At 38.4% G+C, this 25,922-nt stretch overlaps 1 protein-coding gene across 1 annotated transcript in view; it reads left to right on the top strand.

Moving 5' to 3' along the window:
- The window catches only part of CR1 (complement C3b/C4b receptor 1 (Knops blood group)), a 129,374-nt gene that overhangs the window by 10,217 nt on the left and 93,235 nt on the right, over positions 1–25,922 (top strand). The window contains exons 2-8 of the mRNA XM_034945705.3: positions 1,593–1,772; positions 2,403–2,502; positions 7,272–7,357; positions 19,134–19,532; positions 22,276–22,452; positions 22,544–22,646; positions 24,253–24,338. Coding sequence (XP_034801596.3) covers positions 1,593–1,772; positions 2,403–2,502; positions 7,272–7,357; positions 19,134–19,532; positions 22,276–22,452; positions 22,544–22,646; positions 24,253–24,338 — 1,131 coding nt within the window. The remainder of the gene's footprint in view (positions 1–1,592; positions 1,773–2,402; positions 2,503–7,271; positions 7,358–19,133; positions 19,533–22,275; positions 22,453–22,543; positions 22,647–24,252; positions 24,339–25,922) is intronic.

Raw genomic sequence — 25,922 nt, 5'->3', positions numbered from 1 at the left:
TAGGCAAGATTCATTTCTAGAGGCAGAGATATTTTATTATAATAAAGAAGGTTGCTCTACCATAAAATATAGCAATTTAAATTTTTATAATCCTAATAACCTCAAAATATATAAAATAAAAGATGGACAACATTATAAAAAGAAATAGACAAATGTACAATAAATAAAATATTTTAACACAACTCATTTAGTATCTAGTAAGACAAGTACTCCCCCCAAAATCAGTAAAGTATCTAGAAGATTTGAATAAATATTAACAGATTGGATTCACTGACTGATCTTGTTACAAGAAAGAATTATACATGATGATGGGAGAGAGGAAGCCACAGCACAGGCACTTACTGATTAACTAAATTTTGAAGCTGTGAAATGCACCTTATCCTTTAGTGAAAGATGATATAAATAGCTTAGTTGCCTTCAAACTGGCAGAGACTTTTTGAATGGATGGATGCTGATTTTTTAAAAAGGAGCCCATTTCTGAGGCATATTTTAAAGCAGGGGTCCTCAACCCCTGGGCCATAGACTGATACTGTCCAGTGGCCTGTTAGGAAATGGGCAGAACAGTAGGAGGTGAGCAGCCAAGCATTACTGCCTGAGCTCCACCTCCTGTCAGATCAGTGGCAGCATTAGATTCTCATAGGAGCAGAAACCCTATTGTGAACTGTGCATATGAGGGATCTAGGTTGCATGCTCCCTATGAGAATCTAATGACTGATGATCTGAGTGGAACAGTTCCATCTCAAAACCATTCCCCTGCACCCTCCATTCACGGAAAAATTGTCTTCCACAAAACCAGTCCCAGGTGCTAAAAAGGGACTACTGTTGTAAAGGAATAAGTCCCTTGCTATTATTATTGTTATTAAGATGGAATCTTGCTCTGTCACCCAGGCTGGAGTGCAGTGGCACAGTCTTGGCTCACTGCAACATCTGCCTCCTGGGCTCAAGCAATTCTCCTGCCTCAGCCTCCCAAGTAGCTGTGCACAGGCATTTGTACAGGCAAGTGCAATCATGCTCTGCTAACTTTTTGTATTTTGGGAGAGGCAGTGTTTCACCATGTTGGCCAGCCTGGTCTCAAACTCCTGACCTCAAGTGATCCACCCACCTTGGCCTCTGAAAGTGCTGAAATTACAGGCATGAGCCACCACTCCTGCACCCCTTGGCTATTATTGAAGTGTTCTTTTTCTTTTTTGATCACATCTATGAAGTATATTGGAGAGAAAGAGAAGGTAGAATGGGAATTTCAACAGGGTCATGGTGGCTCACTCCTGTAATCCCAACACTTTGGGAGGCCAAAGTGGGTAGATGACCTGAGGTCAGGAGTCGAGACCAGCCTGGCCAACATGGTAAAACCCCGTCTCTACTAAAAATACGAAAATTAGCCAGGTGTGGTGGTGGGCACCTGTAATCCCAGCTACTCAGGAAGCTGAGGTAGGGACAATTGCTTGAACCCAAGAGGCAGAGGTTGCAGTGAGCCAAGATAGCGCCACTGCACTCCAGCCTGGGTGATGGAGCCAGTCTCCGTCTCAAAAAAGAAAAAAAAAGTATGGTAATTTCTCCATTAACTTTGATGCTGCTGTGGTCTTGATCTCCAGGTCAATGCAATGCCCCAGAATGGCTTCCATTTGCCAGGCCTACCAACCTAACTGATGAGTCTGAGTTTCCCATTGGGACATATCTGAACTATGAATGCCGCCCTGGTTATTATGGAAGACCGTTTTCTATCATCTGCCTAAAAAACTCAGTCTGGACTGGTGCTAAGGACAGGTGCAGACGTAAGTAACTCTGGAGTGGGAACCCCCCTGTTAGTCAAACATCTGTAAGATCTGATTCAATTTGTTCAAATTTTGTAACTGAGTTGCATATGACAATTAGTTTGCCAAGGTGCAATACATATGAGAATTATTCTTGTAGATCATACCTTGTTACTGCTTTGAGTTCCTGGCGCCTTCATTACAAGTTTATTTCATGAGAAACAGTCATTGCAGGACATGATTGAGGGAAAATCCCCATTCACTGGGGGTCTCCCATTTTCATGACTAAAATTAAGTAATGAATGACTTGGGACAAGAAAGAGAAGTGGATTAAATAACTAAAAGATGTGACAATCTTGGGCTTTGAGATCTTTGGATTATACCAGTTGAATTGAATTACAGATAATAACAAAGTTTACATTTTTCTGGGAGGCATAATATGGGGATGAAACCCATCTGAAAGGAAAGTTTTTTTTGAAAGGGAGCTGATCCTGAGGCAGTCTGGTGAGTTTCCTCAAGGTAGCAAAATCTGTGGAACCATCAGAACTGCGTGTGTTCCTCAGTAAGCTACAGGCAGGTTGAGACCTTATGTACTAAAAAAAGTTTTTAGTTCACTCTACTTGGCTCCAAAATTCTGTTTCTTTCCTGTAGGTAAATCATGTCGTAATCCTCCAGATCCTGTGAATGGCATGGTGCATGTGATCAAAGACATCCAATTCGGATCCCAAATTAAATATTCTTGTACTAAAGGGTGAGTTGGCATCTCTTGAACCAACATCTCTTGGTTCAAGAGTTCTAACACATCCACACTACCTTCTAGTCACATCTCAGAAAGGACAACTAAACTATTACCATCTGCTCTTTAACGGCTGCAACACAGATGTTTAGCTCCTGACTGAAATGAGCAAAGGTATGACAAGATCGGGGGAAAATCATCTGTATCCTTGCTGGAAACCAAGGCAGAGCATATATGAAAAGTGTGGCATTCATTGGGTGGGAAGGAAGAAAATGGGGGAAGAGTATAGTCAAAGCACACAAACAGCCTTAACGCAGAGGGGACATTGCTGGAAGAAAGGGAAGGCCATTGAGTAACTGTGTGAGAGAAATCTTAATGGTCATAGCACAAGTAGTTTGCTAGGGCTGCTGTAACAAAGTACTCCAAAACGGGTGGCTTAACACAAATGAAGTTTTTAAAATTCTGTTCCGGAGGCTGAAAGTGCAAAATCAAGGTGTTGGCAGAGCCATGCTCCCCTCTAAAACCTGTAAGGATGGATCCTTCTTTGCTTCTTCCAGCTTCTGGAGCCCCAGGCCTTCCTTGGCGTGTGGCAGCAGAACTCCTGTTTCTGTCTCTGTCCTCACAAGGCCGTCTTCCCTCTGGGTCTGTGTCCTCACATGCTGTTCTCCTGTCTGTGTATGGCTGTGTCGAAAGTGCTCTCTTTTAATAAGGACACCAATCATAATGGATTAGCGCCCACACTAACGACCTCATCTTAACTGGATTGCCTCTCCAAAGACCATATTTCCAAATAAGATCACATTAATAAGCACTGGGGATTAAGACATCAATATATTTCGGGGTAAGGGAGACACAATTCTCATTCATTGCTGGTAGGAATGCAAAATGGTACCATGACTTGGAAAGATAATTTGGCAGTTTTTTATAAAACTAAACATACTCTTACCATGTTATCCAGCAGTTATCCTTCTTGGCATTTATCCAAAGGAATTGAAAACTCATGTTCACACCAAAAAAAAAAAAGAAATCTGCACACAGATGTTTATAACAGCTTTATTCATAATTGCCAAAACTTGGAAGCAATCAAGATGTCCTTTAGCAAGGGAATGGATAAACTGTGGTACATCCATACAATAGAATATTATTCAATACCAAAAAGAAATGAGCTATCAAGCCGTGAAGAGACGTAGAGGAACCTTAAATAGTGAACCTTTTTTCACCATCACTAAGTGAAAGAAGCCAATCTGAAAAGGCTACATAACATATGATTCCAACTATATGCCATTCTGGAAAAGGCAAAACTATGGAGACAGTGAAAATATCCGTGGTTGTCAGGGGTTAGGGAAGAAGGGGATGAATCGGAAGAGCACAGAGGGTTTTGAGGGTAGTGAAACTACTCTGTATGATGCCATAACAGTAGGTACATGTCATAATAAATTTATCCGAAGTCATATAGTGTACAATACCAAGAGTGGACCCTAACATAAACTATGGACTTGGGGTGGCCATGATGTGTCAGTGTAGGTTCCTCAATTGCGAAAAACGTACCACCCTGGTGAAAGATGTTTATAATAGGGGAGGCTATCCATGTATAGGGGCAGGGAGTACATAGGAAATCTCTGTATCTTCTGTACATTATTTCTGTGAACCAAAAACTGTGCTAAAACACAAAGTCTATTTTTTAAAACTGCATAGACATAAATACATGGGCATATGTGCATAAACAGACACACACACAAATAAGTGCAGGTAAAACAGGAAATTTGAACAAAATTTGTGGATTATAACTGTATCAATATCTTAATGTTGATGTTGCACTATTGTTTTCCAAAATGTTATTATTAGGGGAAAATTGAGTAAATAGTACCTGGGATCTCTCTGTACTATTCCCTGCATGTGAATCTGATTATCTCAGAGTAAAAAGTTTTTTTTTTTTTTTAAAGTTCCTACTAAATTTCCAAGGGGATCGGCTTCCCCTCAGATCACTACCCCTTTTCAGGGAGCAATAAAGTAATCTTCCTTGGAATGTAGCAATCTGTAACCAATCAAATGCTGTAACTATGCATGGTCCCATATGGAAAATATAATCCTGCTAAAATTTCTCTGTCTCTGCCTATGTAAGTGATACCTTATGTCCTCCACTTTGGAGTGCTGACCCCATTCATTTGGAGTTGGTGTCTTCCAGTTGGCTACCCTTAACCTTTGTGCTCAAATAAACTCTATCCTTAAATATATTTTCTGAATCTCATTATTTAAGGTTGAAAATGTGCTAACCTAAATAATTCACAGGATTTGTTTTTTATTCTCATTTTTTCCTAACCTATCCACCTGGTTCAAGGCACATAGATTAAGAAGGAAAATGGAAATGGGACTAATATCCCAGGCTTCACTGTCCCTCTTCGGGGCCCTGGGGAGGAGACTCCTAAAAGTCTAGACCTGTTCACCCACATCCTGTATGTGGTTTCTGGAAACGAAATGATCATGGCTTTTCCTGAACCATGGCTTAACTTTGTGAATCCACAACTCTCTCTTCCCCAGGAGATCCAAAAAGGTAGGGTAGGATGTAAAGGCTTCAATCTGTTCAAATGGATATGAGACTCCCTGGCTCCCCTTACAATAAGTAGCATGGATTTTGTCTCTCTGCCTTACTTCCTCACAAACATTCTGAATGAGAAGTGTTCAAACCACTATTTGTTCAATTGCTTAATCTACTTTGTGAAACAAGTTTAATAAATTAAAATATTCTTCTATCTGTTCCCCTTGATCAGTGAACATAAAGTTATCTTTTGACTCATATTTAAAATGTTCAGTATTATAACACTGAACAATAGTATGGAGGAAAAAAAATGCCAACTTAAGTTTGAACTTGCTTCACCATTCCTATCCCAACCCCCATGATTAGAAAATCAAAAAGAACACTTTGAGAAATAACCTCAGTGGGGTCAAAAGCCAGAGGAGCCTCCAGGATCCCTTGTTCCTAAGACAAACAGGCAGGGTGAGGTGCACATATAGGATTGCAGCTCTTCTTCACTTCATTTGTTCACATACTTCATACTTGTGTTTATGTCTGTTGGCAGTGCAATAGAAAATGATTTCATTTTTGGTGGTATACTAGAAGGCATTAAAAAACAAAATAAGGCCGTGTGTGCTGGCTGTAATCCCAGCACTTTGGGAGGCTGAGGTGGGTGGATTACCTGAAGTCAGGAATTCAAGAACAGCCTGGTCAATGTGGTGAAGCCTGTTTCTACTAAAAATGCAAAAATCAGCCGAGTGTGGTGGCAGGCACCTGTAGTCCCAGCAGCTAAGGAGGCTGAGGCAGGAGAATCTCTTGAATCCGGGAGGTGGAGGTTGCAGTGAGCCAAGATCGCACCATTGCACTCCAGCCTTGGCGACAAGAGTGAAAATCTGTCTCAAAAAAAAAGAACAACAACAACAGCAACAACAACAAAAATCCCAAATGATATTGAAGTCATTAATAATTACATCATAATCACTAGTATAATGTAATAGTGCATCAAGTATCTTCAAAAGCACCCACTGTTGTCTCACTATTTATTTGATCTCCATTTGTCACTGTTTTGTTGTTTGAATAAAGCTTTATGTTGCCAGGTTTTCTTACATACTCATAAAGCAAAGTTCTCAGCTATACCAATAACCATGACTGTTATTTGACATTGCTTCATTCCTTCATGTATAGTACTATCAAGTTTGACCCTACCCTCACTATGACTAGTTTCACCCAACCATCTATCACAACAGAGAGTCTAACGTGAAGTAAAATAAATGTCATAAATTATTCCAAATTTATGGCACACTGTGAACAGTTTGAGACATACTAATTGAGAATTGCTGACTTTAATATTTTAAGTATAAAATGAGTGTTCAATTCTTTTCGATCAGCCTGGATTTCCTTTCGTTCTAGTTATGAATCCCCTTCCTTCCTTCCTTCCTTCCTTCCTTCCTTCCTTCCTTCCTTCCTTCCTTCCTTCCTCCCTCCCTCCCTTCCTTCCTTTCCTTCTTTCCTTCTTTGCTTTCTTTCTTTCCTTTTTACTTTTTTTTTTTTGATACAAGGTCTTGCTTTGTTGCCCAGGCTGGAGTGCAGTGGCATGATCAGCACTCACTGCAGCCTCAACCTCCCTGACTCAAGCGATCTTCATGCCTCAGCCTCCTGAGTAGCTAGGACTACAGGAATGTGCCACCACGCCTGGCTTTTTTATAAATTTTTTGTACAGACAGCGTCTCACTATATTGCCCAGGCTGGTCTCGAACTCCTGAGCTCAAGCAATCCTCTTGCCTCAGCCCCCCAAAGTGCTGGAATTACAGGGGTGAGCCACTGTGAAGGGCCTACTTTGGCCTTCTTTAATGAATCTTATTGATAAAAGCCCATCCATGCATCCATACTTTTAAGGCAAAGAAATACATACAACAGGACTGTATACACACATATACATGTATATATATGACAGCTTCCCTGCACTCAAGAACTTTGTGCTATCTTTTAAAAAATGAAATTTATAGGAAAAACTACAATTCATCTTAGATTTGCATAAAAAAGTGTCATAAGGTAATAAAGAAGAGAAAGCTCATCCAATTGAGAAGGTATGAAAAAGAAAGTCAAAAAGTCCCAAGAAGAATGTGAAACTTGGGAAAGTGATAGATAGTCCTTTGATGAGTGTAAAATGTCCCTCTGAATCCTATAAGAGTGTAATCTCTGGAAGTAGTAATTTAATTGGGTAGTTGACCTGTGTCTTTAGAATGTAACATTCCTTATTTTTTGCCTCTAGATACCGACTCATTGGTTCCTCGTCTGCCACATGCATCATCTCAGGTGATACTGTCATTTGGGATAATGAAACACCTATTTGTGACAGTGAGTTGAAATATCCCTTCCTATTTCTTTTACCGACACATTCTAATTTTTCTCTGGAATAATAAAAATCTTAACTGAATTCCTTCTGTGCAATCTGTCCTTCACACGGCTGAAGACTGCGGTAATGTTCTCGAATATTCCTATGGGGTTCCTGGCAACTCTTTCTTTAAGTTCTTCCTTATCCTGGGATGTGTCTTTTCTAATTCCAGAAGTTTAAATACATAAAAGCCTTCAAACTTGATTTTACTTCAATAAACTTGAAATTATGTTGGTTCTACCACCTCCAGTATAATAATCATCTTGCTTGGCAAATCAGTAAAGATTTTTAAAATTGATACTCTTCAAGGTTAGCGAAGCTGTGGAAGAACCTGGACTCTCATGTACCACGAGATCAGCACATCCTCTTGAAAGGCCCCATGCACTATAAACCTCAGAAGTGAACATATATTTTAACCTACTTCTTAAAATTTATACTTAGGAAATAATCACACACTTTTTAAAGTAGTTTGGTATAAACTTTTCATTGCAGCATTATTTATATTAGTTAAAATGTTAGAGTAACCTAAATATTTTAAACTATGGTTTGGAAATAATCTACTAGTAGGAAAAAGATGTGTTCAAATGACCATTATAAAGAATTCCCTAAGAAACATAAAATAGCTATGCAGAATGAAAATAAGTATATCCATACACTGGCATGGTATTCAGCCATAAAAAATGACAGCATAAAGAAGCACTTAATGACTAGAAAGAGATGTGTTTTATGTGGAAAAAGAATCAGATGAACGGCATATATGGCAAGATCTCACTTTATTAAAAAATAATACACCTATGTAGTGAGGGCCAGGCTGAGGCTGAGAGAAATACAGTGTATAACATCTTTGTCTTACTCTTCTCTTTGGATAACTGGACTCCTTTACTTTTCTTCTTGGTATTTAAAAATGTTACTTTTACTAGAAAGTTTACGAGCTTCAGAATCTAAGTTTACAAATGACATTGGTCACACATTTATTGCTGTTTATCCACTTTAAGAAACAGTTTTGCTATTTTGTAAAACAAATTTGGAAACCTTCCATCTTATTTGAAATCTGTAATAAACATGGAATTGGAATAGGAATTTTCCTGGAAATATGAAAAAGATTAGTAAAATAGAGAAGACAAAAAATATAATAATACACTTATACCTGTATTTATTTTTTATCTCTGTTTCTAGTTCTGTAACCTCTCTGTATCCAAATCCTGGTAAATGGCTTCAAGTCTTCTTGGAGAAGGCTAGGGGAAGATTTACAATACATGCTTTTGACTGCGTAGCATGGTGCTTCCTCAAGAGAATCCAGTCTCCCATCCGTTGGTGCTGCTCTGGGTCTATAAACTATTCAAGTCTAGGAATTGTTGATGAACAATGAACTTCTTTTGCAATAATTCAAGTCAGACTTCTATTCACTTGACCTAAATCTCTTACACTTATACAAATCAAGTAACACTTTAGTCGGCTACCCGTCTACTTTGGTTTTAGAGACTCCATGATCAGTTAGCCCAATAAAAATGTCCTCTTCAATAAAATCATTCTGATTGCTGTTTCAGCTCAATTATGCATTACAAGAACCCCCATTGCCTCTGGCAATTAAGTGCTGCCACTTGGACTCTGTCACCCTGAGGTCCTTTGGTCCCCAAGTGAATTCAGAGAATCCAGTTCAATGGCAACAGTTCCCATTGTCATTCCTGGCCTACAGAGAATGAACCGTTGCAGAGGATGCTGAAACTCCCCATGTGAATGTATTTCTCAAGCCTCTGGTAAAAGGTCTGTCTTCTGAACCCTCTACTCCTGCACTGTGCCTCACCAGCTCTATCCAAGGATACAACTTTCAGAGTGGAATGGCTGTTGCTTAACTTCCGCCTCTCAAATATCAGGCTAATTTCTCATGCTATATAACCCTAGTCCAGAACCGTACAGAGAAAGTAAGTCTGGAAAACTTAATTCCAAATTGGCCTGGTTGACATGGTGCCAAACCACCAAATAATTATAATTTTATTTAACTCTTTGTCTTCTTTTCTTTCTTTCCTTCCCTCCCTCCCTCCTTTCCTCCCTCCCTCCCTCCCTCCCTCCCTCCCTTCCTTCCTTCCTTCCTTCCCTCTTTCCTTATTTTCTTTCTTCTTTACCACGCTGGCTAGGACCACCAGTATAACATTGAACATTGGTAGCAATAGATGTCATCCTTGTCTTGTTCCACATCTCAAAGTTAAAGTTTAAAACATTTCACCATTAAGCTGGTGTTTACTGTAGGCTTTTTGTAGACAACCATTTTTGAAATAAGGAAATTATCTTATATTCTTCATTGCTAAAAAATTTTTGTCTTTGAATCATGTTGAAGTTTATCAAACACTTTAGTTACATATATTGATGTAATCATATCTGTTTCTCTTTTTCTGTTAATGCAACAAATTGTTTTGAGTACATTTTTGAAAGGCAAATGATTTTAAATTTCAATTTTACATTCTTAAAATAAATCAACTCAGTCATAATATTTAATCATTTTTATATATGGCAAATATGCTTTTATGATATATTTTAGATGTTTCTATTAAAATATAATTCATGTATCATAAAAGTTACCTTTTTAAATTATACAATTTAGTGGTGTTTAGTATATTCACAAAGTTGTGTGTTATGATCTGAACGTTTGAGTCCACCCCAAATCCAAATGTTGAAATCCTTACCCCTAAAGTGATGACATTAGGAAGTGAGGCCTTTGAAAGATGATTAGGGCATGAGAGCAGAGCCATCACGAATGGGATTAGCGTCCTAATAAAAGAGGCCCGGAAGAGCTCCTTTGGCCCTCCCACCATGGGAGGAGATGCTGAATCTGCCAGTGTTGGTCTTGAACTCCCCAGCCTCCAAAACTACAAGAAATAAATTTCTGTTGTATACAAGCTAACCAGTTTATAGTATTTTGTTATAGCAGCCCAAATAGACTAAGACATTGGGCAACCAGCACCGCCAATTAATTCTAGAACACTTTCATCATCCCATTCCTAACATATTTTAGAGATAAGACTATAATTTTCTTTCTTGTAATGTCCTTAATAAGATTTTGATATCAAAGCTATGACAGTCTTATAAAGCCAGCTGGTAGTGTTTCATATATTTGTTTCCTTGTAAGGGTTTATATAAGATTGGCATTATTTCTTCTTTAAAAATAATTCACCAGAAAAGGCATGTGGCCTGGAGTTTATGTTCTTGGGAGGTTTTTTTTTTCCAACCATTTTCCTGTACCATGTAGACTTTTGGCTGAAGTATAACATATATATATATACACACACACACACACACACACACACACACACATACATATATACTTATATGTATATATGTATATATACGTATGCATACGTGTATATATACGTATATACGTGTATATATATACATATATAGGTATATACGTATATGTATACATATATAGGTATATGTATACATATATACACACACTTAATATATGTATACACATATATTATATATATAGTGTGTATATATGCACACATCTTAATCATGCAGTTCAATGGAGTTTTACAAAGTAAATGTATCCATGTAAACGGCACTCAGATTAAGATATAGAACATTATCAGCACCCCAGAAGCCTTCCCGATGCCCTTTCCCAGTTATCTTCCCAAAGTAACCACTATTCTGATTTATAACACTAATAGTTTTGTTGCTTCCTAAATTTTATATTAAAGGAATCAAAAAATAGATACTCTTTTGTGTCCAGCTTCATCTCAATGTTATATTTGGAAGAGTCATTTTTGTTTTTGCAGGAAGGATTGTTGGGTCTTCTTTATTATTATGTTGTATTTCATTGATGATCTTGAGTACCTTTTCACGTTTGTGAAGTGCTATTCCAAACTTTTGCCTATTATTTATTAGTTTGTCTATTGTTTTGTAGAAGTTCTACATTTTCTAATAAATGTAACACAAATATTGTCTTTCAGGCTGTGGCTTTTCTTTTTTCCTTCTTAATGATGTCTTTTGTTTATGAAAGTTCTACATTTTAATAATATTCAATTTATGAGTCTTCTTTTTTCCAGTTACTGCTTTTTCTATTCTACTTAAGCAATTGGGCCAAGTGAGGTGGCTCATGTCTATAATCCCAGCATTTTGGAAGGCCAAGGCAGGAGGATTGCTTGAAGCCAGGAGTTCAAGACCAGCCTGGGCAGCAGAGTGAGACCCTGTCTCTACAAAAAAAATAAATATATAAAATTAGCTGGGCTCAGTGGCACATGCCTGTAGTCCCAGCTACTTGGGAGGCTGAGGTGGGAGGATCCCTTGAGCACAGAGGTTCAAGGCTTCAGTGAGTTATGATGGTGCCACTGCACTCCAGCCTAGGTGACAAAGCCCTGTTTCTTATGGATGGGCAATAGATCTAATATCATCTATTAAAAAGACTATTCCTTGCATAGTGCAATGCGACACCACCATGACCATAAGTCAGGTGACCTTATGAGTGGATCTCATTCCAGAGAGGTTCTGTTTCACTGGTTTATTTGCCATACTATAAGCACTGCATTAAGATTTTAATTACTATAGCATTACATTAAGATTTGATATCTGGTGGCATATATCTCCTAACTATGTGCATCTTCAAGATTTACTTGGTGATTCGTGGCCCTTTGCATTACCATATAAAATTTAGAATCAGCTTGTCAATTTCCACATAAAGAATCCTACTTGAATTTGTATTAAGTTTCTGTTGACTCAGTAGATCAATTTGTGGACAAGTAACAAATTTACAGTTTTGAAGTTTAAATTTATGAATATGATATATCCTCCCATTTTGAAGTCTTCTTTAATTTCTTTTAATAATATTTGTTAATGTACATTATAGAAGTTATGTACCTATTTCATTATCTTTATTCTTACATATTATTTTTAAAATTTCATTCTTTAATTATTTACTTCTTAGATATGCACCTGTTTCATCTCAGCTCCAGCAAATTTGTTAAATTTACTTATAAATTGAATAGTTTACCTGTAGATTCTTTTGAATTTGCTGTGTAATTATGTCATCTATGAATCTGACAAAGTTTTTACATCTTTTCCTTTCTTATGTCTTTTGTTTATTTCTCTTGCTTTATTGCATTGGCTAGAACCTCCAGTACAATATTGAATAGAAGACATGATACAAGGCTTTTAATAGTCATCATAAATCATGATGTATGCTGTAGATTTTTGCATGATATCCTTTATTAGATTAAGGAAACTCCCCTTTCTTTCTAATTACTAAAAGATTTATGAATGTTCTTTCTAATTGATCACTGCATGTATTGAGATTATGTTTCTTTTTCACTCTGTTAATGTAATATATTACATTGATTGATGTTTAAAAGACAAACACTGAATTCCTAGAATAAACCTATGTTGCTTGTGATGTGTTATAGATGATTATCCTATGTATGGGGGGTATGCGTGTGTGTGTGTGCAGGATTGCTCATATTTTTATTGTAACATTGTAACATTGATTTAATATTTAAAATCAGTCAAGGTAAACCTCACTTTGATCATTGTATCATCCTTTGGAAATATTGCTGGATTCAGTTTCATAATATTTTGTTCAGAAAATTTGCATTTATATTCTCAAGAGATCTTGGGTTATAATTTGCTTTTATTTTAATGTCCTTATCAGATTTGGGCATCAAGATTATGTTGGCCTCATAAAATGTGTTAAAAATTATTTATTTTTTCTAGTGTCTGGATCAATTTGTGTAACATTATTTTTCCTTATATGTTTGGAAGAATTCAGCAGTGAAGCAATCTGGACCTGAGGGTTTGTTGTTGTTGTTGTCAGGATTTAATTTCTTTAATAGCTGTAAAACTATTATTTTATATCTTATTGAATTAGTTTGGGTAAGTTATATTTTTCAAGGAATTTACTCATTTTATTTAGATTTCCTAGGTTATCAGCATAATGCTGTTTATTATAGTCTCATATTAGCCTTTGGATGCCTGTAAGTTCTGTAGTGATACCCTTACACTCATTAATTTCTGATATTGGTAATTTCTTTTGCTTCTTTTTCCTTGATTAGTTTTACCGGGGCTTTATCAATTTTACTAAGCTTTTCAGAAAAACAACTTTTAACTTTCTTGTTTTTTCTTTAGTTTATGACTATTTTCTCTTTTATTGATTTCTGCTTTAAGCTTTGTGTATTCCTCCAGTCCTAAATTCTTGATACTAATTAATTTGTTTCCAACTTTTATTTTTCTAATATGTACATTTAACCTATCAATTTTTCTCTAAAACTGTTTTATTTATTTCCAACAATCTTTATATTTTTATTATCATTGTACATAAAAGCTTTCTAATTTCACTTTTAATATCTCCTCTGACCCATAGGCTGTTTAGAAGGGCATTGCTTAATTTCTAAATATTTAGAGATCTTCTAGTTATCATTCTTTCATTAATTTAATCATTTCAGACATGGTTTATTGCCCAGAATATGGACGATTTTGGTAAAATGTTACGTATGCACTTGAAACGAATGTACAGTTATTTTGCTTCATTTTCTAGAAATGTCATTTAGGAAAATGTGGTTTAGAACAGTCTTTTTTTTCCCCTCCACTTGTTCTCTCAGTTATGGAGAAGCATGTGTAAAATATCTGTATTAGTTTCCCAGGGCTGCTGTAACAAATTACCACAAACTTAGTGGCTTCAAAGAAGAGAAATTTACTCTCTTAACAGTTTGGAGGCCAGAAATCCAGTTAAGATGTCAATAGGATTGGTTCCATCTGCAAGCTGTTCTGTGCCTCTCTCCAGGCTTCCTTCCAGTGGCTGCTGGCAATCGTTGATGTTCCTTGGCTTGTAGATGCATCATTTCCTTCTCTGTCTCCATCTTCTCATCGCCTTCTCCTCTGTGTGTGTCCTTTGCTCTTCTGTCTCCTATAAAGACACTGGACATGGATTTAGAGGCCACCCTGGCAATCCAGAATGGTCACAGCTCGAGATCATTAACTTGATTGTATCTACAAAGACTCTCCAAACTGGGTCATATTCACAGGTTTCAGAGATCAGGACACAGATATTTTTTAAGGAGGACAGTGGTTATTCAACCCATTACAATCCCCAACTATGACTATGAATTTGTCTGTCTTTCCTCTTTGTTCTAGCAATTTTTACTTTATGTATTTTAAACATGTTATTAAATGCATGAAATTTTTGGTTTATTCTTTCTGCTGAATTGACTATTTTATCATAATGAAATGTCTCTCTTTACCTCTCATAATACTTCTTACCTTAAAATCTACTTTGCATATTAATACAGCTATATAAGCTTTCTTTATTGTTTTTATATTATATGTGTTTTAAATCTTTTACTTTCAGCCCTTCTTTGTCTTATATTTAAAGCTTGTCTCTTATAAACATCATATAGTAAGGTTTTGTTGTTTTATTCAGTCTTAGTTGTTCATTGGTGTGTTTGGAACATTAAAATTTAATAATACAAATTAAAAATAAATAAATTTAATATAGTTACTGATATAAAGTCTAAGTCTTGGTATTTGTTTCATGTGTTTGTTCCTTTATTCCTCATTTCTCACATTTTTTAATTCATCAAGTATTTTTATTATTCTATTTCCCCAGTAGCTTTTAAGTTATATTCCATTTTTTATTCTTAAATGACTACTCTAGAGATAGACATCCTTGATTTACTATAGTCTGCTAAAATTGTACTTTTACCACTCTCCAAACAACGCAAGTACCGAAACTATTAATAGTTAATTCCATTTATGTCCTCCCCCTCTTTTTGTATTGTTGCCATACGTTTTGCAAAAAGAAAAGCTTCAGCTGAATTAAATTTAAAAGAGTTTAATTGAGCAATGAACGATTCGCAAATCAGGCAGCCTCCCGAGCCAAAGTAAGCGCAGAGACTCCAGCCCAGCTGCGTGGGGGAAGAGGATTTACGGACAGAAAAAGGAAACTGACGTACAGAAAACAGAAGTGAGGTACAGAAACAGCCGATTGGTTATAGCTCAGCGTTTGGCTTATTTGAAGACAGTTCAAACAGTTGGCCACATTTGATTGGCCAAAACTCGGTGATTGGCGTAAGAGTAGTCTGTGGTCTGTTTACATCTTCTCTTGTTATAGTTTGCAGTGTACAGAGAAACCTTTAGGCTGAGCTTAAACTACGTAAGGCTTTAGGCTAAACTTGATTTAACGATTTACATATATTCTATATTTCAAAGACACTGTTGTCTTTATAAAAACAGTATTTATTTATATTTACACCTTAGTGAATTCTTAGAATTTTTATGTTGCCTCAGCATCCATTTAGAATATGTTTAGCTTTCTCATGCCAGAAGCAGGGCTTAGTCACCCTTAATGTCCTTTCTAGTTCTGTACCTCCTCCCAATTTTTCAACGTGGTCGAGCCAGATATCTGCCTTATACAACTGCCTCCTGGTGACCACCTCTCTATGGGACAGCTAGATAAAACCTACTTGACTAGCGTCCCTGCCCTCTGTGCCCTGCATGGACTTCGCAGATATGCTGCCGTGACCACCTCTCAGTCGCAGCATGACTGCCTGGAACATGTGCCTGCTTTCTTTAAACTCACCAATTAGAACTCCCCATGGGAGATACCTTGGCTTGTAGATGCAAGATGCTGGGTCATACTCTGGTCCCCAATAAAGGCATTGGCTGATGGGTCCCTTTCTCTCTCTCTGTCTCCTCGCACTGACCAACCTCTGTGTGATCTTCAGGCGTGCCATACCCCCAGTCCGTAATAAAATCTTTACTTCCATCTTGTGTTTCTTGTAATGACTGAAGAGGTTTTCTCTATCATAAAGATCCTAAATGAAAACATACCCGCATATGAGCTCTTTCTGGTGTGTTTCCTTCTTATTGCAATTCTGTCAATTCTATATGAAACTATTTTCCTTCAGCCTGAAAAAGTCTCTTTGGCATTTTTGTATTGTAGAGCTTCTGACAACAAATTCTTTAAACATTTTTCTAATTGTGGTTCCTCTGAAGGTTATTGTCCATGTTTCCTGGCTGCTTTTAAAATGGATTACACTTTAAAACAGATTTTTTACAATATTATTGTGTTGTGTCTAGGTAAGAATTTCTTTGTATTGCTTGGGTTTCCACAGTTTTTTTTGTTTTGTTTTTTGTTTTTTTTGACAGAATTTCACTCTTATCACCTGGGCTGGAGTGCAGTGGTGCGATATCTCGGCTCACTGCAACCTCCGCCTCCGGGGTTCAAGTTATCCTCCCACTTCAGCCTTCCAAGTAGCTGCAATTACAGGCCTGTGCCTCCATGCCTGGCTAATTTTTACCCTTTTAGTAGAGATGGGTTTTCACCATGTTGACCAGGCTGGTCTCAAACTCCTGACAAGAGGTGATCTGCCCACCTCGGCCTCCCAAACTGCTGGGATTACAGGCATGAGCCACCGTGCCAGGCCTGTATAGCCTTTTGAACCTGTGATTTAATGATGTCTTGCATCAGTCTTGGAAAATTCTCAGTTATTAATTCTTCAAATGTTGTTTATGCTCAGTTCTCTCTCTCTTCTCATCGAGGGACTTCAGTTAAACATGCTAGGCTTTATTCTTCTATGTATTTAGTCTGTATTTTTTAATCTTTTTATATATTGGTGCTTGGTTTTGAGTATTTTCTTCTGTCCTAGCTTCCAGTTCATTGATTTTCTTTCAGAGTCTAACCTGCTATTAATCTCACACAAATTCTTAATTTCAGCAATCATATTTTACTTTTACAATTCTAGACTTTTTATTTTCCAAATCTGCCCTCTTCCTTTTTTTTTTTTTTTTGAGACAGGGTCTCACTTTGTTGCCCAGGTTGGAGCACAGTAGCATAATCATAGCTCACTGCAGCCTCAACCTTCACAGGCTCAAGCAATTCTCCCACCTCAGCCACCTGAGTAGCTAGGAATGCAGGTGTGCACCACCACACCTACACATCTGGATTATATATATATATATATATATATATATATATGTATATATACTTTTTTTTTTGTCGAGACAGGGTTTCGCCATGTTGCCCAGGCTGGTCTCAAACTCCTGAGCTCAAACGATCCACTCTCCTCAGCCTCCCATAGTGTTAGAATTACAGGCGTGAGCCACCACATCCCACCCTGTTCTTTTTAATAGTTTCTAGTTCTTACAAGTTTCAATTATACCCTTGAACAGGTCTGTAGTTCTAATGGGTCAGTTTCTGTCATCAGTAATTGTGTGTGTTATTTTATCTCTCCAAATATCTGGTTATCTTTGATTGTGTATCAGGAATTCTATTTGAAAACTGTGTCTGTAGAAATAATTTCAAGGCCTTAGATAACCCATCTTCTTCCAGATGGAATTTTTGTCGTTGTTTCTGCAGGCATCTGGGGACATTAGCAATCTAGGACCACTCTAATTCAGTCTCAGGAACTGTGATTTTCCGGGGCCACCCACAGTACCAGTACTTGAAGTACTAGTTCCAGTCTCTGAGACAGCAGATTTATTTTCAGTTAACCCTGATTACCAGGGCCTAGTTCTTGTGGCCTCAGAACACATCAGAAGGTATTACCAGGCCTTCCATTTGGGGCAGGCCCTGAACTTGCATTGTTGTCCCTTAACTTCATGAGAAAATCAAAAGTCTGTTCAGCCTCTCAGTTGCCCTGTCCTGATTCAGCTGCCCATTCCCAAACAATAAGCAGCCCAGTGGCTAAGCCCAAATACCCAGCTCTCAACTGGATTCTCATCTTCTCCTAGATCATGGCCCAGGAATGCTTCACTAGTTTGTTAGCTTTCGGATGCCTTAACAGATAAATATTTTTAATTCTCCAGTATTTCTAGCCTTTCTTGAGGGTGGATGGTTGGAGCAATATTTTATTTGAACTGTTGAGATTACTATTACTAGAAGCAGAGCCTGAAAAATTTTTATTTTTAATTTTAATTCATTCATTTCTAAATTTATCCAATTAAATTCACTCAGTTTTAATTTCAAGTGTTTTGGGATTTGGGTTGAAGAAATTGTGTTCTAGTTTATAGCAACACAGTATACTATGTACTACTGCTATATTTTAAAATGTATTTAGGGGTTTTTGTGGACTAATATATGATCACTTTTACACAGATATCATCTTATGATATCAAACTTAGATTTGATGAGATGAGTTGGTAAGCTTCATATCTTTTATATGTTGTGAAACCTTGAAATTACATTTGGAAGTATATTTTTGAATGAATTTTGGTAATTTGTATTTCCATTTATATCATTTAGATTTTCAAAATATTTAACCCCCTGTAGTCTACAGTTTTATAAATATTCTCATATACATAAAAATATGTTTAAATTCTTTTTCCTACGGTGTATATTTGTGTTTTCTCTCATCCCTTATACTTTATCTTTTAGCAAATGTTTTTGTATTTTATTTTTCTAAAAAAGCTAACCTTGGTTAATAACAAAAATGGAAATTAAGAAAGCAAATGGAAAAGAGTAGGAGAAAACTGTATAAATACTATAACACTATGATCAAAGAGCTATTTAAAATGAAAAGAATGTGGATTGAGTTAATACATGCATGCAAATACTATAGGAAATCATATCAGTAAGAAAGGCAGGACACATCGTATTATGCCCATTGAAGCTACAACTTTATAAAAATGTACCTATGTGTTAGCAAAGATTAAAAGCAAATAATGAATGTAAAAATAGCTATAGTTTAGTGACTCATGAGATTTCTGTCATTCATTATTTAAACTGACTGTTATTTATCCTGCTCTTCCTTTTTCCAGGAATTCCTTGTGGGCTACCCCCCACCATCGCCAATGGAGATTTCATTAGCACCAACAGAGAGAATTTTCACTATGGATCAGTGGTGACCTACCGCTGCAATCCTGGAAGCGGAGGGAGAAAGGTGTTTGAGCTTGTGGGTGAGCCCTCCATATACTGCACCAGCAATGACGATCAAGTGGGCATCTGGAGCGGCCCGGCCCCTCAGTGCATTATACCTAACAAATGCATGCCTCCAAATGTGGAAAATGGAATATTGGTATCTGACAACAGAAGCTTATTTTCCTTAAATGAAGTTGTGGAGTTTAGGTGTCAGCCTGGCTTTGTCATGAAAGGACCCCCCCTTGTGAAGTGCCAGGCCCTGAACAAATGGGAGCCGGAGCTACCAAGCTGCTCCAGGGGTGAGTCTGCCTGAGGCCTAGAAGGGCCCTGCCAGTGACATGCGTTGCTGTTGGATCAGGAGATTAGTATTTGTTCAGGGGGAGGGATTTGTGCTGAGCAGGGTCGAGGAGCAAATTTTCTAAGTAGTGAACATGAAATTCAGAAGGTGTGTGTACATGCACATGTGCTGAAATTGAGAAGCAAAGCTCAACCTGGGCAAGGGATATGATGTTTCTTTGGGGTTCTTATAAACAGATCTATCAATTACCTTTGAGTATAATAATGGTTGATACAAAATGAGTGATTCCTCTGGCCGGGCACTATAATACAGGCTATGTGTGAATTTTAATCCTTAAAACAAAGTTATTAGGTAGTTACCAGTTGTTCTATGTTTGTCTGTTTTGTTTTACTTGAGATACTGTCTTGATCTGTCACTCACGTTGAACTGCTGTGGTGCCATCATGACTTACTTCAACCTCCGCCTCCCTGGCTCAAGCAAGTCTCCTGCCTGAGCCTCCCAAGTAGCTGGGAATATAGGTGCATGCCACCATGCCTGGATAAGTTTTTTATATTTTTTTTGTAGGGATAGAGTCTCACCATGTTGCCCAGGCTGGTCTTGAACTCCTCAGCTCAAGCAATTCACCCACCTTGGCCTCCCAAAGTGCTGGGATTATAGGCATGAGCCATCGTGCCCGGCCTCTATGTTTTACAGAGAATATGTGCCTTAGACACATCAGATAACTTTCTGAGACACTAACTTGCAGACAAAACTGGATTGCAAGTCCACCTCACTCCAGAGCCTTGGCTTTGCTAATCAGCATTCAGTCATGAAATCAAAACTTACTCTAGATACTTTCAAGGAGGGAGGGATTTCATGCAGGTTGTATTAGTCTGTTCTCACATTCCTATAAAAAACTACTTGAGCCTGGGTAATTTATAAAGAAAAGATGCTTAATTGACTCAGAGTTCTGTAGGCTGTACAGGAGGCATGGCTAGGGACCCCTCAGGAGAGTTACAATCATGGTGGAAGGTAAAGCGGAAGCACGCATATCTTCATATGCTTGGCAGGAGAGAGAGAGAGAGCAAGGCAGAGGTGCTACACACTTTGGAACAAGCAGATCTCGAGAGAACTCTATCACAAGACAGCACTAGGGTGATGGTGCTCAATCATTAGAAACCACCTCCATGATCCAGTCACCTCCCACCAGGCTCCTTCTCCAACACTGGGAATTACCATTTGACATGAGATTTGGGAGGGGACATAGAGCCAAACCATATAGCAGCTAATAGGTCACAAAAATGTTAGAAGGGCAGGAAAAGCAATAGGACAAAGGCAAAGTTACGAGAGATCAGGGAGCTGCTGTGGCTCCCAGTCTACAGCACAGGAGCCTGGACTGATGGTGAAATGGCCAGCCCCTCCCACTGAGCAGGCAGCTCCCTGTAAGCTGCTAATACTGCAGGAGACACCACTGCTGCCAGAATGCAGCTGATATTGCTGGAGCCAAAGTCATTGGCATCGTTACAATTGAAGCTGTAGCTACTCACTGAAGCCATCTATACTGCCACTGCCTGAGCCACTTCTGGAAGTAGAACAGATTCTGCCATCATCCTGCTTTTTAATTTGGTATATATGCCTCCAACTGGCAGAACCTAACCAGAGCCCAGCTATCAAGGAAGATGAACAATTGTAGTTTTAAGGCTTCCTTTGCTAGCTGTCAAAAGACAGTGCAGAAGTGTGAGGCTGGGGGCCAACAGAAATTTAACCAGCACAGCACCTCAATATTACATCACCAGGCATTGATTAGTCAAGGGAAACACTGGGTGATGAGCCCTGAAAATGGACATTACAGCATCAGAGTATTTACAAACTCCCTAAAGAAGTCATTTTTCTATTCCAATCTCCCATTTGATGCTTGAGAAAGCTGAAGTCCAGAAAAGGGAACTGATCTGCTCAAAGACAAACCGAAATTATTTTTTCCATTTTATAACAGTTTTATGTAATTTAGTTGAGATCCAAATGTGTTCTGATTTCCTGAGTTCCAATCAACTATATTAAGAGAGAGCCAGCGCTGCCCTTACAATATGTTGCGTAAATATACACTCTCATCATGGTGACAGTAGGTCTTTCAGATTTTGTTCGACAGTTTCCCACCTTCTCACTGAAGTGAAATGAATGACTAGGCAGCACCTTGCTACATAGCATGAGGAGAGGAGACCCATAGTTCTTTACCATCCTATGTCAGGTGGCCGCTGAGAGAAGACTTGAAAGGAGATGAGCATAGATGTATGGACGCTCTTTGTTGCACCAGTGTGATAGGTGATGGAGGGACCTATTAGATGAGACATGGGCAGGGGCACTCCTTTATTGCCTAAAATGCAAGACTAAATTGGTGATGCCTTTCTAGAAAGGAAGTATGAAGATACAAAAATCCATCATCCCTCCCAATTTTGTACTGGGTGAACAGTAATTGGAAGCATTCTGGAAGGAACTGTCCATTGTGAAATCTTAGTTGCGTACTTTAGATGAAAAACAATCAATTGGGGATACCTCTGTTTTAGTCACAGTTGTGCCATGTGTCAGTTCTATGAGTGATGGCAAGACATCTTCCTTGCCCTGTGTATTTAGTTTATCAATGTAATAAGGCTGTTATTCTAACTTTATTATTATATATAGATTCGTAATTATTATTCCCTTGGCCAGTTTAACATTGAGAAAAAAGTTGTTTTCACACAATTAGCTGTACTTTGTTTCTCTCTCCCCAGTATGTCAGCCACCTCCAGATGTCCTGCATGCTGAGCGTACCCAAAGGGACAAGGACAACTTTTCACCCGGGCAGGAAGTGTTCTACAGCTGTGAGCCCGGCTACGACCTCAGAGGGGCTGCATCTCTGCGCTGCACACCCCAGGGAGACTGGAGCCCTGCAACCCCCACATGTGAAGGTGACTAGACTCTTATCTGGCTTGATATTTTTAGCTTGCGTCTTTATTCTCCACATGCCAGTGATTTCTGTTCATTTTTCTTTATCTCCAGTGAAATCCTGTGATGGCTTCATGGGCCAACTTCTTAATGGCCGTGTGCTATTTCCAGTAAATCTCCAGCTTGGAGCAAAAGTGGATTTTGTTTGTGATGAAGGGTGAGTATGAGCTTGCCTGACCTGCTGGACATTGAAATTGGGGTTGGGAATCAGTCTAAAAAGGGGAGATTTGGTGTGGCTTAAAAGAAAGACACACACACACACACACACACATTCAGAGAGATGAACTTTCAAAGTACACACAGGAAGAAAGGAAAGAAACATATAGAACTAATAACATGAGATATGAAGAGGAAACTGGAACATATATTAACTGGCAAGTTCAAAGGCAAGTATAACTACTGGTTATGAATATATAGGTAACACATTAAGCAAAAAATATCAGCCAGAAACGGTGGCTCACGCCTGTAATCCTAGCACCTTTGGGAGGTTGAGGCGGGCAGATCACCTCAGGTCAGGAGTTGGAGACCAGCCTGGACAACATGATGAAACCCTGTCTCTACTAAAAATACAAAAGTTAGCTGGGTGTGGTGGCATGTGCCTGTAATCCCAGCTATTCCGGAGGCTGAGGCACCAGAATTACTTGAACCTGGGAGGCGGAGTTTGCAGTCAGCCGAGATGGCACCATTGCACTCCAGCGTGGACAATAAGAGTGAAACTCCATCTCAGGAAAAAAAATCATATTTTACAAGCAAAAAGGAATATGAGTAATTTAGAGAGTCCCAGAAAAAAACTGGAAGTAACAAAAGCTTATTATAAAAAGCTAGGATCATTTATGAATCATTTCACTAAATTCTTTAAATCGTCAACAGTGAAATTTGTAATAGGACTGAAAATGGAAAAATCAGCATTTTTAAAAAAAATCCAGCCATATATCATCTAGTTAGTCATGGGCTCTGGGCTCTGAGCTGGGGTCCTGATGGCTGCTGTTAATATTTCCAGCAAGCTCATTACCTTATGTCCACCTAGTGCTCTTCGCAGGGTGCACATCTCTACACGGGAGCTGACCAGCATGGGCAACAAAGCACCTGATCCCAAAATGTAACACAGAATCTTGGCAGCCTCCAAATGCCAGCACCCAGTAAGAGTTAGGAGGGCATCGGGGTCCAGCAGACATTGAGAATTTTTGACAATTGCATGCAAAAAATAAGTCCTCTCTTCTTTCCTTTTTCCCCTAGAATATTCACGCTTACTCTTCAGCAGCCCAAACTGCCCTTTTGAGCCTTCTTCACGCCATCACAGATGTGGAGATGAAAGGACAATCTGTTCTCTCGCCAACTATTTCCCACTTTTCCACTCCAAACTGGGAGCTGTTTTACTTGCTGTTCCAGGGTCAGAGTTAGGAAGGCATTACATTAGAAGACTGGGTTTCTAATAACAACAATGAGTGATTTATCAGGTTATCGTGGAGTAATCAGTGAAACTCCAAGCCTGGGTCCTGGGTCAAGGGGATGGCGCCTATGTCATGACCACCTTTTTCAATTCAAGCAGGACTATCATGTGACCAAGCTACTGCATTTTGCCATTCTATATTGTTCCCTTCTGGAGGCTGTGATTTTTCCAGAATAAGGTAGCCTGTGCAACTCTGCCACCTGCTGGCCTAAGGTCCTAATAATCCTGAAATTGGGGCTGGGCCTTAGATTGTGAACTAAGGGTTCTCTTGGCTGAAACAGCTCACACTATTCACTCCTATTTTCTTCTTTAGATTTCAATTAAAAGGCAGCTCTGCTAGTTACTGTGTCTTGGCTGGAATGGAAAGCCTTTGGAATAGCAGTGTTCCAGTGTGTGAACGTGAGTAGCAGGAGTAACATTTCAGGCCAGTCTCTCCCCTTCATGTGTTCAGTATTTGACCCATGACCTCCCCTAATGTGGTTCTTCAATTTTCTAGTCTGAATTATTGATTTGAAAATTGCTTATTTTAATAATGTTTGGTTGTGAATCAAATGTATACATCACCTGTCTTTGGAACCATCTGATCTGTCTCTGTCCTTCTGTATTCTGTGTTCTAGTGCGATAAATCCTATGGTAGCGTGCTTCTAGGTCAGGAGAGATTAGATAATGTGAAGCCTTAGCAATTTGCTTTCTTTCTCTCTTTCTTTTCTTTCTTTTTTCTCTTCCTTCCTTTCTTCAGTTCTTTCTTCCCTTCTTCTCTTTCTCTCCCCTTTCTTCCTTCCTTCCTCCTTCTTTCTTTTCCATTTTGTTCTTCCATCAGGTGCAGTCTACAATTTTTGTATATATTTGATAATACACAAATATTAAACATGCCTTTATTTAATCAATATTTATTGATCACATACTTTGTGCCTGATGTTCATCTAGCCACTGGAGTTATATCAATGAACAAGATGGATGAATTCCCTGTCCCCATGTTGTTTCTACTCATTTGGGGAAAGGGACAAGAAAAAAAATAAATACGATGCTATGAAGATAGTAGAGCAAAGCATTTAGGCATGAGGGAAAAGTGAGGAGCAACATTAGACAAGGCGAGCAGTTTGAGACTCCTTAAATTCTCAAAACATGTACCTAAATAATTTATGCTGAGAGATTCATAAATAATGTCATTTTAAAAAATTTATTATACTTTTAAGTTCTAGGGTACATGTGCACAACGTGCAGGTTTGTTACATATGTATACATGTGCCATGTTGGTGTGCTGCACCCATTAACTCGTCATTTACATTAGGTATATCTCCTAATGCTATCCCTCCGCGCTTCCCCCACCCCACAACAGGCCCCGGTGTGTGATGTTCCCCTTTTTGTGTCCAGGTGTTCTCACTATTCAATTCCCACCTATGAGTGAGAACATGCAGTGTTTGGTTTTTTGTCCTTGTGATAGTTTGCTGAGAATGATGGTTTCCAATTTCATCCATGTCCCTAAAAAGGACATGAACTCATCATTTTTTATGGCTGCACAGTATTCCATGGTGTATATGTGCCACATTTTCTTAATCCAGTCTATCATTGATGGACATTTGGGTTGGTTCCAAGTCTTTGCTATTGTGAATAATGCAGCAATAAACATATGTGTGCATGTGTCTTTATAGCAGCATGATTTATAATCCTTTGGGTATATACCCAGTAATGGGATGGCTGGGTCAAATGGTATTTCTAGTTCTGGATCCCTGAGGAATCACCACACTGTCTTCCACAACGGTTGAACTAGGTTACAGTCCCACCAACAGTGTAAAAATATTCCTATTTCTCCACATCTTCTCCAGCACCTGTTGTTTCCTGACTTTTTAATGATAGCCATTCTAACTGGTGTGAGATGGTATCTCATTGTGGTTTTGATTTGCATTTCTCTGATGGCCAGTGATGATGAGCATTTTTTCATGTGTCTGTTAGCTGCATAAATGTCTTTTGAGAAGTGTCTGT

The sequence above is a fragment of the Pan paniscus genome, chromosome 1 (genome assembly GCF_029289425.2).
Source record: "Pan paniscus chromosome 1, NHGRI_mPanPan1-v2.0_pri, whole genome shotgun sequence".
NCBI lineage: Eukaryota > Metazoa > Chordata > Mammalia > Primates > Hominidae > Pan > Pan paniscus.
Note: the sequence above shows the minus strand (reverse complement) of the source record. Positions and strands in the feature narration are given on the sequence as shown.